This window comes from Myripristis murdjan, chromosome 6 (genome assembly GCF_902150065.1).
Source record: "Myripristis murdjan chromosome 6, fMyrMur1.1, whole genome shotgun sequence".
Taxonomy (NCBI): Eukaryota; Metazoa; Chordata; class Actinopteri; order Holocentriformes; family Holocentridae; genus Myripristis; species Myripristis murdjan.
The window spans coordinates 28,714,792-28,728,050 of record NC_043985.1 but is presented as its reverse complement, the minus strand read 5'-3'; the positions used below and the strand labels follow the sequence as shown (position 1 = coordinate 28,728,050).

The following is a 13,259-nucleotide window of genomic DNA, read 5'->3' as shown; positions in this document are numbered from 1 at the left end:
GCATTAAATAAAAATAACTTCCACACTAATTCAAGTGTAAAGTGAAGTTCAACTTCCAGTAAAGTTTTATTATAGTCTCAATGTCAGGGCCAGGTGTGACAGGTGGTGGGGCTTTGGGAAGGGGTAGTGAGGGTCAGAGTATGGGGGAGGTGAAGGATGGACGCTGGACAGATCCTTCCTGAGCCAAGATCTCTCCAGACAGACTCTCCAGCCTGGGCCAGCCGGTTGGCTGTGTGGCTGAAGATCATTAAGCACAGGAGATGGGAGGCCACCCAGTGCAGGAGTGCCTCTCATACCTCCACTGCCGGCCCCACAAGGGAGGCAGGAGATAAACACATCATCAACTTCCTCATAGAAACTGTAGTTTCCCGCTCCGCTGACATCACAGTGGTCTTTCATTTCTCATTGTATACACGCCCACACACACGCCCGCACGCACACGCCCACACGCACACACAAACACACACACACAAATGAATCATTAACATTTAGCCTGCTGGCCCTGAGAGAAAAATAGTCCCTGACCAATGCAGTTGGAGACGGCAGAGGGAGGGAGCCTTGAAATGGGGAAAACAACACGAGGCAGATGGCATGCAGCCTTGAAGGAAGACACAGCAACACAAAGAACATGAGGAAGAACCTCAGCTACAAAGGGGAGGAAAAGGTGCCAATCAGAAGTACAATATAACACAGAAAACAATGTTTCATTCCAACATGAAAAGTAGCACACCAAAAATATAAGTGCATGACTCACTTTGCAAATGTAAACACAAATTTACATTTCCACTCCTCACTGTTGAGGACATCCTCACTCTTTGATCAGCCACTTCATGACAGCCTCTACTAAAAAATGAGCAATTAAAGTCAGAATTTCAGCCAATATACTACAAGGGCCTATCTTGGCCTGCCTGCCAGGGCAAATCATCACAAGAAAATGAATTTTCAGCATGGATGCAGGAACTAGGGTGTTGCAAGAGCTAGAGAATCAGCGTATTTCCCAAACAATATAGAACAAGGGTGTGTACCAATTTCGCACTGAGACCAGGAGCCACAAGTTCTTGTTTCTTGTTCCGAGGATGGCAAAGGATTTTTTTTACTGACTTACAGCAAATGCCAGGATGCCAGGCGTTGTAGAAGAGAAACTAGAATGAGGAAACCCACAAGTTACCATCAATAATTTCCACCCGTGGCCACACATAGACAGTGTTTTACCAAAATCTAAAAAAAGATAAATTACAAAACACAGGGCTTGCTGCGTTTGCGATAAACACCTCCACTTCTCCACTCTTTATACCTCCATAGGCACAATGAAGGAAGTGGAACTAGTTACTGTTTCGTTCAAAGTTTTTTTTTCCCCTTCATTTAATTTGTCCACATGGGCAATAGAAAAATCTTAATTCTATGTTAAATATCTTTATTTGTTTGGACCTGGCTATTACAATTTTTTATATAAAAATATTTTATAAATATCATGAAAGTTAATAAAAATTTGTCTTTTGACCTTTAATTTTCTATAGAAAAGCCCAAATAGGCAATGATGGGATCATATTTCAATTTCTTAGTCAGATCATAGTTATTTAGATTCACACAACTCTTATTTCTAACCTATGATGTGCCATTAAAATCATTATGTATGAAAATCCATCCCTTATGAATGAAAGCTGAGGAGAAATAAAACTATTTTTCAAATAAATAAATAACTTTAGTGATGACAGGTTGTATCTTTAAAATGTCTTCAGAAATTGCATGTGAAATCACTTCATTCTCAAGCTCTGTTACAGTTCAAAGGCCCAAAAAGCAACAGGTGAGCTCTGTATATAACATACATACAATGGCACCGTCCAATATTTTGAACACATAAAAGTGAAAAAGGACCCTTGTGTGAGCTCAGGTTGATTCATTGCGGAGAATTTCATGAAAGGCACCGGCTTACAAATCATTTGCCCTCTTCCTCCTGACAGCTGTTCGGTCAACCCAGAGCAAAATAGATCTAACAAAATAACAGGCATCCAGAAACGAGAGCAAAGCCGTTTGTGTGCCAGCCAGAAGTCTTTGTTTCTGCCTGTTGCCTAGTACAATCAGTCTAGTCAGCCAAGTGTGTGCCAGTCTGCAGCCCCCTAAAGCCTCACAGACCCGCACACCCTCCTCCTCTAAAGTCCCCTTGCCCCAGGTCCCACACATCTCACTAGCCTGTGTCTTTCTAACAAACAGCCCCCACTCCCCCAACACACACACACACACACACACACACACACACACTATGCAACTTAAAGTTTGAGACTCTTGGGGTGACATTCCCGTTGGTAACATCACTCCCTCCCTCTTCCCTCCATCCTTCTTTCTCTCTCCTCTATCTGTTTTCTCCAGCAACATGCTCGAGAATAAATCACCATCCTTATTACCTCGTCTCACTGTGAAGTTGCATCACACACACACACACACACACATACACACACACACACGAGAGAGAGAGAGAGAGAGAGAGAGAGAGTAAACAACACAATAAAAAACACTGTTTCCAGGCAGGCTAAACACACATATCAACCAGCAACTCTTGAGCTTTCGAGGGCTCCCACTGGGCGAGACCTGATTTGGTGAAGTTCTTGCTTGTCTCACTCACTCCTTCTACTCCACCCTGCTTCACAACCAGCCCCAATAACACATTTGAGAGGTAGCTCTCACCATCCTTGGGGGAGCAGAGTGAGCGAGGGAGTACAGAGAGCGAGAGGGAGGCCGCCCCAGACTGGAGACAGAGAGAGGGAGCCATGGGGAGCTGCAACAATGGAGCTGGCTGAAACAAACCCCAGTGTACGCGCCCCTCTGCCTCCCCCTCTGTGCACACACTCCCCATGTGAAACCATCTGATGCATGTGCTGCTGCTCTCACTTGTCAATCACAACTGGGGGAGGGGGGAGCCGCCCCCTTACAATGAAATACGGTTGTTAAAGACAGACAGCACATACAAGGGGGGCAAGAATGTGTGTGTGTGTATGTTAATAAAGGCAAGGTTCTTGATCCTCGAGGGGTAATCGCAGAGTGTGGAGGGGGGAAAAAAGTATTCAAGGCTTTATGTGTAGGTTGATGTGGAAAAGAAAGTGTCAGAGGTTGCTGTCTGTGAGGCAGTAAGAGGAGATGAGCTGGGGATGTGTCAGTGGGTGGGAGAAAAGGAAAGGAAGGGAAAGGAAGGGGAAGGGGAGGGTGAGGGATGAGTGAACAGTACAGATCTGAGATTAGAAAACTCTGGCAGGCAGCATAGTGCTGAGATATAGGATATAACAAATGCTATGTGATGAAAGGATCATTGTTGATGTGTGTGGGGACTCTCTTCTCCTTCACAGTGTTGACAAAGAAGCTGAGCAGGCCAGGGTTGAAAGGTAAAGATATTCATGATGAAAGTCATTGACCGCTGAGCCCTTTCAGGCCTTGAAGCTCTCACAGGCCAAACGTGGCCTGCTGCCCTATCTCTCGTTGATGGCACGCATCCCACAGCTAACACTTTCTACCAAACTCCCCAAATTCCTGCCTCCAGCTGCTTTTCTAGAGATACCTTCCCACACGTCACCACCACAACCACCCCCAATTGCTCTCACTTCAAAGCCCTCTAAGTGAGGCCAGGCTGGCAGCACACCTTAAGTGACTGCTATCTGCAAGTTATCTCCTTCAGAAACTGGGAATCAGCAAGCGCCTGTCTGAGGTTGGGCCATCATGGAGCAACACTTAAAACCTAGACCACCCCACCCCACCCCTGCCCTTTAATCCATTTGCTTTCTAGACAACAGAAACAAGGACGTGCTCACAGGCAGCTTGCTCTCGCTTATTTACCAGATCTAATAGGACTAAATCTTCTTTTACAATCACACTGGGGGCTTTGGGAAGAATAGGAACCCCCCCTCCAGATAGGCTGCAGAAGCAGCAGCCAGCACCCAGTCAGAGCAGAGAGCCTCCAACCTCCAGGGGGAAGGGAAAGAAAGAGCCACCATCTGGGGTTTAGTCATGGTGATGCCAGGGCTGGGGCTCGGGAAGGGGACGGGGTAGAGGGCCCAAGCTGGAGCAAGAGCTGGTTATGGGATGGGGTAGAGGGATGACTGATGGGCTGGGAGGCTCGTGGAGCAGTAGACAGACAGACTAGTCCTTAGAGAGAGGTGCCAAGCATAAGACTGGAAGAGAGAGAGAAGGTGATGGAGATGGAGCCTGAGGAAGCAGACGTGGTGCAGGAGTCCAGCAGGTGATGACTAAGATGATATTTCATGACAAATCAACAGGAAAAAGGATGCAAGAATAAAGGTTTAGTTTGATATTTAAAGTGCAAAATGAAGTCGAGGAACAGAGAAGCGCTGGATTTGAAGGGAAGTTGGAGGAGGAATGAACATGTGGGAGTCTACTCATCACTTTAACAGACTGGACAGTAAAATCCAATTAGGCAGGGTATTAGAAATGTCTTGAAAATAAGTCAATTGCAGGAAAACGACGATGAGCTTAACCCTGCAAACATATAATCACAATACCCAAATGTGGATACCAGCATGACAGATTGAATTCATTGCTGATTTTTTATAAATTTTCATACCTTGTAGGGATGGGTCGTGAGTTTCAAACCGCCACAAAGTTGTAAAATCAGTCAAGTAGTTAATACAACTGTCACCTTCTCTTACAAACGTGTTCAGTTTGATTGACATCCTCACAAAAGCAGGCAAGAGAGCAGAGAGCCACACCCCGGTGAAATGGGCTAGATTGTTGCTACTGTACAAATAGGAGAAACGAGATGAGACAACCACAACAGTCAAGACGTTCTGTGTGGAACCCCTTTAAGACAGTGGGGGCCCATCCACAAATCAACAATCAATGGCTAGCTTTTATCAGACAAAGTAAGTCTGAGGTAAGTAAATTGTCAATATGGAATCGAATTTTTGCCTGAAATGCCCATCCCTTGTACCTTGCACCAAGCGTGTTGTACAATCTGACGTGCTATTTCAACATTACCTCCAGAGTGTGTGCACATTCAGATGGCATGTGAATTGCAATAGTTAAAGGAAGTATGACAGTGGACTGCAGCAGTCACCACACAGTTCAATAAAGTCAAACAGCTGAAAACATGGCAACAGTGTCAAACAGTCCGTTATGTCTTGGATCTAAGTCCACGTGAAAAATGATGACAAAAACTGGTGCCAGAAGTGAAACATGGAGATGCTTTGCTTTCAGATTCGACAACAGACACCAAACCATTAAAGCCAATAGTGCAAAAGTTGCCCAAGTAACACTTAAGGAAGTAGGCTAACTTGGTGAAGTAGGGCAGTATGGTTGTTTTGGGTTTTTTTTTAACAGTTGCGCAGTTTTACCATTTGCTTGTTTTACTAATGCTCTTGACATTCTTCTTTTCTTCTTCTGATTGCAGAGCTGAGTATACATTAAGTTATTCAAGTTATTATTGATGCCATCTTATGAATCATCCATATGGTGCAAAACTCTGGCATCATCACAGTATAGATGCCGTATAGGTGAAATCACCTCTTCTCCCTGCAACACACAGAACTGCAGGCTGGCTTTGCCACTGACACAGGATGGTCCCAGATGGTTTTTCTTTTTCTAAGCCTAAACTCACTGATGTTATCTGTTATGGTCAGAAATGAGGACTGTCAGTTCTATTGCAGGTTTGCCTTATCTTGTGAATTCCACAGGCTCCAAAAAAAAAAAAACACATTAAAAACAAGGCACAGAGACATACTGCTGCCTTGACTAATGCCCTGTACTATGTTGAACAACGTGTGTACTGCAGTTTTATTGTGACTTTATTATGCAGCTAATCATCAACTTTAATGGATAATTTACACTATTTCCATTACTGTGCACTGACATGACCTCCAGGAAGCAAGGCACAAATTAACTTCTAACTGTTGTAGATGCAATTGTGGGCTTAGGGATAGACAACTAAGATAGAAAAAAAACGACACTGGTGTGCAATAAATTCACTAGTTGGGAGAGCAAGCCTTTGCACACTGAATGCTGAAGCAAATATCGTGCTTTGTTTTCTCCCCATGTGAACACTTTTACAAATCAGACACATTTTAATTGATGCACCAAGTACACTCTGAACTTGGACAGATTAAACTACAAAATAAAGGCGGTAAAATTAGTGCCAGGCTCCCATCTCTCTTTGGCTATCACAAGTTTAATAATAAACGTTCCCAAGACAGGGGCCAATTTCCTTCACAGCTCCCAACATAGATGGCATCGGACAGATGATGAAGATATATGGAACAGAGGCATGACGATGCACCAAATAGGCTACCAGCAGAGAACAGAATGGGAGGGTGACCGGGACTTTAGCTGGCACCAATCTAGCATGGGGGGCGGTGGGTCGATGTGTAGGGGGGGCAGTCTTTGGCTAGAAGGGCTGTGCCTGGCAATGAAGGGCACATCATCGAAGATCCAACCACAGAGGCCTGGAGCGTCTGGAGGCTTTGGGATTTCAGGGATCATTTCACAGCCACATAGCCAGGAAATCAAGCATACTCTGCAGAGACAAAAAGCCAGGCTGGGGGGTGGGCGGGTGGACAACTGGACAGCCATGTTGACCCTGTGTCTCTTTCCTGCAGATTACAGCCACTTTCTTCACTCCCATCCTCACTCACTCGCTCTCCTTCATCTCTGGACCACTTTTCTCCCCTTCCCCCCCAAAGTCATTCTTTCTTTCTTCTCCATCTCACACACTCCACCCTTTATTCCACGCATGCACACACACACCCCGTTTCCAAGCTTTCTGCCCTCAGCCTGGGGAAAGAGGAAACCAGCGACAGTGAAGTGTATCAACGCAGGAACAATGTGCAAGGAGCTGTTTTGTGAGACTTGCCAATGAGATAGGGGGGAGAGCCCCTTCATTATCACTGACCAGAACCGAAGAAAGAAAAGAGATGCCCCAACAACACCACAGCAGCACCTTCGGCCTGGATCACTGAGTTTGTTAATATCCAGCCCGGTTGCAGTTTCACAAGGTACAAAAGTTCTGCTCTCCAAAGTGGCATTCATTACAAAAGTCTCCATTATGAGAAAAAGGATCTGGTTTGTATCCAGTCAGCAACTATCACAGTAGTTAGTTAGTGATCCGTCTCCTCCATCCCGAGGTCTTCTTACCCACTGATTTCTGACCTGCACACAGGACAGGACACAAAGCCCATGTAGAGACCCCTAACTTGCACAGAAAAAAAGGAACATTTGCTGTTTCCTCTGTCATGATAAAGGCAACTAGACCTCAGACTAGACGTCCTGTCAGCAACAGCAACTAACATTGTGGAGGTATGCATCCCGAGGCCCTTATGATTCCTCTGCCAATGCTGACACCAAAGGACAAAACCAGAATAGAAGATTAACAAGAAACTATGAACATGACATGCACAGTTGACTGAGGCACTCAGCCACCACAGCATTGACCCCTGCTGTCTATTAGGACAGGCTGACAGAGACCCAGCTCACAGCACAGGACAGCAGCAGCCAATATGGGAGGCTCTGTCCACAAGGCCTGATGGAACGTCGGGGAATGTTGACACTAAGACCTGGGCCCGGCTGAAATCACTCACCGGCCTCAGTCTGTCATGACCAGTGACAGCCACTTCCTGCCCTCCACCTCCTCCTCTTTTCTACCCGGTTAGGTAACCCAACCTATACACTCAGATAGAATTGCAAAGGGAGCTGACTCTTCACATCCCAGCATACTAACACGAGAGCAGTCAAAAGCCAAGGCAAGCAAGTGAGAGGGAGAGAATAAGATGAACTTCAGGTTGAAACACTGGGTCAGGCTGTCAAATTTTATTTACTACAACATACAGCACGTGGATCAGCAGGGCTCATCCTTCAAAACTCTGCATGTGAAAACAAAGGTACAAGTAAATGAGGGTAAGTGCCAAACGCTCTCCAGACAGTGCCCAGGCCAGCTTGTCTTGTTCCTCCCAGGAGACAGCGTGAGACAAAACAAGCATACATGACAGTTTCCTCTTCCGTCTAAACACCAAGTCTCAGAAAGTAAACACATGCTGAATCCAAATCGCTGGCTGAGCCCGACACAGAATTTTATTATAATAGTCTGGTATGGATTGAAGTGCTCAAAAAGAATGTGTGAGCTCACAAGGGTGCAAGATTGCATGAAAAGGTGCTAATGGGGCATTCCCAGGTGACATGACAATTTTCATATCATAAGTAATGCAGTGAAATGAGAGAAAACTAATTAATAGGCCTTTTATACTGACTGAAAATCTCACTATGCTCAGGACCTGATCTCTGTATAAACAGGTTAACCAAGTACTATTTCAGATTCATACTCTGAACCCTGCGACAGTCCCTGGCAATTATTGGCTTTGGCTCCAGTTGGCAGAAGTGTAAATCAGTCATCTGCTAATTTCAGACCGAGAGGCACAATGATGCTGGACACTCTACATTTTACATTGGCAATCCTACCTCAGAGTAACTTTAACTGATGTAATGTGATAAATTACCAATGAATCACCATCTTTTGATTAAACTCTGATGTATGTTCACAGTAAAGTGGCTTGAACTCTGCCTTGTAGTTATAATAAAGTTGCTGTAGAAGACTGTACTGGAGTTAAAAGTCAGAGAAAACTCTGTTTCAGTCAGGCTGCAAGATCATAACATCAGTTAACCTGGAAGTGAAATATTTAGTCCAGGACTTTTGCTAACATAAACGTCCAAGTCTTTGTTATAGTGCAACAGTAGTCCTGGGTAAGAAATATTAAATATATTGTAAATATAAATCCAGGTGCTTTGTTTAGAGGTTGTGGAGTAAAATCTGCCCAGCAGGGTAGAATAATCTCTGGAGGTCTGCAGAGAGCCCCCTGAAAACCTCTTACAGACTTTATCAATAGCCTTAATCTCTTCACAGGAGTATAGTGCAAGTCTGCCCTTTTGGATTCAGCATCCAGATCTAAAGTAACAATTTTTTGCTGGTTCATACCATTAGCTGACAAAATGAGAGTGTAGGTGATTCTAATTAGGACATTAACATACCTTATCTATCAGGCCCGACAGGCCCTACACTGCTAGCTGTCCTCAGGTATAACTGTCTACATTATGATTACTGATTATGTGAACTTCAGCGATAATGTGACTGTACACACCACAAAGTTTACAGAATTGACTGACATGTTAATAGTACTGTTCAGATGTGTTTGATCAATTCATAAGTCAATCTATTCATATGTACAATTCATCTCCGCCAGGTGTAACGCTGTGGGTGGAGATATTGTTTTCACTCCTGTGTGTGTGTCTGTCTGCAGATGATTTCAGAAACTACTGGGCCTATCAAATTTTTGTGCACACATCAGCCTGTACCATGAAGAATACCATATGATTGCTGTGTGTCAAAACCTCTGCAATATATTTGTTTTGGATACTTCCACTCTCTCCATTCACTTTCTGCCTCGCACAAACCTCTCTCTCTCCATACAGCAGTCACTCGGCACAATTCACTGTCTGCCTCGCTCTACCACACAGCTTTCTTGATATTCCTCTCTTCTCTTACTACTTGGTAGATACGTCGATTTCTTAACTGAGTCACTGTCCACCTTGCTTGTTTTTTTTCCCCCCTATTGTGGCCATGTCTGCTCTGATCGCAGGTGAAAAAATCCAACACATGCACTGTGTTTTTGGGCGAGTTTACCACTGCTGACAAGCAAGCTGGTCATGAGAAACACAACACTGTAGAAAATACTGGACAGGGAGTTCAAATAGGTTACATAGCCTGACAGCACAAATTATTCTTATTATACATTATTTAAAATTATTACTTCATATTTCAAGGATTGTTTACATAATCGTTGCGGATCTTTAGAGTGTGTGTGAGAGAGCAAGAAAGCGACCCTAGTATTAATTTAGAAATTTTCTATTTGAATTTGTGCTCTTTTGAAACCGGTTTCTGTCAAAAGCCATATAACCTCTGGCAAAGAGCCACAAACGGCTGGCATACAACTGTTCTGTATTATATTTGAATCATACAGTAATTTTACTGGTAATTTGAAACGTGTTTGACAACACAATTACCTGCTTAGTCTCTCTTGATTTATGGTAAGCATATATGGTAGCTCGGAGCTGGGTAGCCTATGGTCCGGAAAAGGGGAGAAACACCTGGCAGAGATCTACAATCTACTGAGTGCACTCTTCTAGTTCATGTTGAGATCAATGCATTCAGATCATTACAGCCTGATCTTTCCACTGGCCAATCATAATGACAAGGAGGAATTCAACAAATTTCCTTATGGGTGTCTATTCTTCACAACAACAGCAACCCTGGATTATAAGGGTACAATTTTGACACAACCATCAGTCTCAACTATTTTTGAAAGCTGAAACTGAGCAAGAGATGACTTCATGTGGAGCAAGGGAGCCCACAGTCTGACTCAGGCTCCATCCACATCTCTGTTAGGCTAATCATTTACTTAGACAAAGTCATCCGCTCAACTCCCAGACAAGTCAAGGCCATAATCAAAGACACTAGATCCTATTAGACCTGGATTTGTGCACTATTGACTAAAAAAGCCACCAGCTTTATTCAGCACAGCCATTTAGAAATACCCCACTAGGAACCAAAAGCAGGGAGGAAAATGAGCAGGGACAAACGTGAGTCATGTAAACTCTTTAACCCCACCACGGAGTCAGTCATCACATACGCAACATGTCATTGTAGATTAGAGCAGACAACAAATGCTTTACTTCGCTTTGAAGCAACTCATGAGTGCTGGTAACCTCTGTGGGTCAGCTCAATTCCAGTGGATTAGACATGCACGACACTGGTTCATCCATTACAGTATTAATAATACCGATGACTCAATCAAAACCTGCAAGAGCAAACAAGGTGCACAATAGGATTCAAGAGTGACAGGTAGCCATGTGGGTTTCAGGATCATCTCATGACACAGTCGGCTGGTAATATGGCTGCCAAACTGTTGTTAGTAATTGTTCCCTGACTCAGTGAGTTGTGTTAGGTTGTTATTACAGTTCCCAGTGCAATAGTCTGTACTGTGAATAAGATGAGACAAGTCCATTACCGGGTACTCTGATTCAACAATTTCACCCGAAACAATTTGATATAAAACGAAGGGGAAGGCTTCACAAGATTAATTCTTTCTACACTGACACCTCTTTGCACAAACACAATTTTATATTTTAATAGATTGAGATGTACTTTCCACATATCATCAGCCAAAGACAGAGGCAGGACGTCTCTAATGGGCATTATCATGCGGAACTATAAAGCTATTATTAAGACTGCTTACTACAAATAACTGCATTGAGAGCCAAAGGAGTTATGACCTTGAGCACTGAGAGTGTCTGATTAAGATGTCAAAGTATAAGGCCAGTCCATCCATCTCAATATTTCTTTGAAATCTAGCTGTAGTGGGTGGATGCGGCACATGTGATCTGTGCTTAGTGATGCGTTTAAAGACAGATAAATCATCTGCTCTCCGTTATTGCGGGACGTTGCTGGCATTAAACCAAACGGTGCAAAACCATGCTTGCTCTACAGAAACGGGATGTTTGCGACACTAAAAATCAAGCACGCTCGGTCTTACCGTCACTGGCAAGAAGTAACCCATTAATAGTTTATTTGTGTACTTAAATAAAACAGTGTCATGTATTTTCCACAGACCACCACAAACATTTATAGAGCGAAACGCAACAGCACAGGAGACCCTCAACTTTCATGTAAACTAGGCGCAATGCGATCCCCATCTGCTTTGCCCCTCATTTAATAACAAAGCGATGCCTGCGTGTGTTTCTCTCCCGAAGGGGGTGGGGGTGAATGACTGATGGAGACTGTTGATGCGTGATGTTGACCTTACCAATTTCTTTTAAGTGCGATCATTCCTCGATGGATCAAACAATCTCTATTAACTGTAACGTGATTCCACACAAAATGCATGCTCGAAACAAGCTCTCCGTGAACTACAAGGACAATCAAGTGTCCAGGGAGAAGAATGGAGTAATAAAGTTAAATTATGTAATCGTGGTGCAGTAAATTTCGTTTATTCTGTGATACAGCAAAGATACGGGCTGGCGGGTTCGTCTCTATCGTTTGGGATCTGGTTAAAATAGGAAATAAGCGTTTAAACCATGGCTTCTAGAGGTAAAACGAGAATAGGGCGAGGAAACAATGCCTGAAAGGCATCTGCGTCCCTATGGCTACCCAAGCCAGATGGCTTGCAACTGCAAGACAATAAACTCGAACCTCAAGCCATGAACTTAACTTTATTTGAAGGAAAAACACGAGCACTAGACCACTCGAATGCCAGGACAACAACCAGCTTACTATTCAAGTTAGTGTGACTTCAATGTACAGCTCACAGTAAAGCGCAGCAATTAAATAATAGGAGTTCACCAATCAGTTGAATGCTCACAAGTTTGCCATTGCTTTATGACTTTGTTTAGACACACATTCCTAACAAGCATCATGCTGGACATTTACCTTTTGTCCAAACGCGATCTGAGCTAAATAAAGTCGCTTCACAACATAAACAGGAGCGCGATGTTGGTGTCTCGCCAAAGGAAAACAAATAGGAGGCACATGGTTTTGTTATAAGAGCACCTTATGGCAGGGAAAGGCGCTGGAGCATCCTGAGGCAGACCAAATTGCTGTACGGACCTCGGACCATAAAAAAAGCAAAAGATTTAATTTACTTATAGTCAACTAACTGGCGTGATGACAGGTTTTTCAGCTGTGGGGATAAGCAGTTATCCAGTAAAGCTAGCTTTTAGCGACGCTAACTAGCTGGCTAGCGCGTTACCTAACAGGATTGCCTTAGTAACGTTCACACAGGAGAAGTTCACAGAACACACAGCTAACTAAGCTGGCTAACCAGTTAGCTCGTTATGCAAAGTCCCACTTGACAGACCATGTACCCCACAAGAGCTGACACAGAATAACTTTTAATTTCTGTGATAAAAGACGTTTCTGTTATTACGTGTAGCAGCACTGGTGATTTACCTCTATTTCAAAGTCTGGAAGGTGGAAGGCTGTCCTGAACAGCGAGCAGAAGTGGGCTATGGCGGGTACTTCCCACCAAGACTGGATCTCTTCCACAGAAATTGTACATCCCTGGGACATTTTCGGACTGGAGAAATTGTGTGACGTTTGTTTCTCACATTAGAAAGTAGTTTCTTCAATGACTTATGGAGACTCCGTGGCGTTAAAGTCCTTTACAAATGTGAGGAAAGTTGCCGCTGACGTCCAGTCCGGACGATTGCCATTGCGACCCGGG

General features: G+C 43.9%; 1 protein-coding gene across 1 annotated transcript in view; it reads right to left on the bottom strand.

Moving 5' to 3' along the window:
• The window catches only part of cecr2 (CECR2 histone acetyl-lysine reader), a 43,177-nt gene extending 29,918 nt beyond the window's left edge, over window positions 1–13,259 (bottom strand). Inside the window, exon 1 of the mRNA XM_030053311.1 lies at window positions 12,986–13,259. Coding sequence (XP_029909171.1) covers window positions 12,986–13,105 — 120 coding nt within the window. The 5' untranslated portion in view covers window positions 13,106–13,259. The remainder of the gene's footprint in view (window positions 1–12,985) is intronic.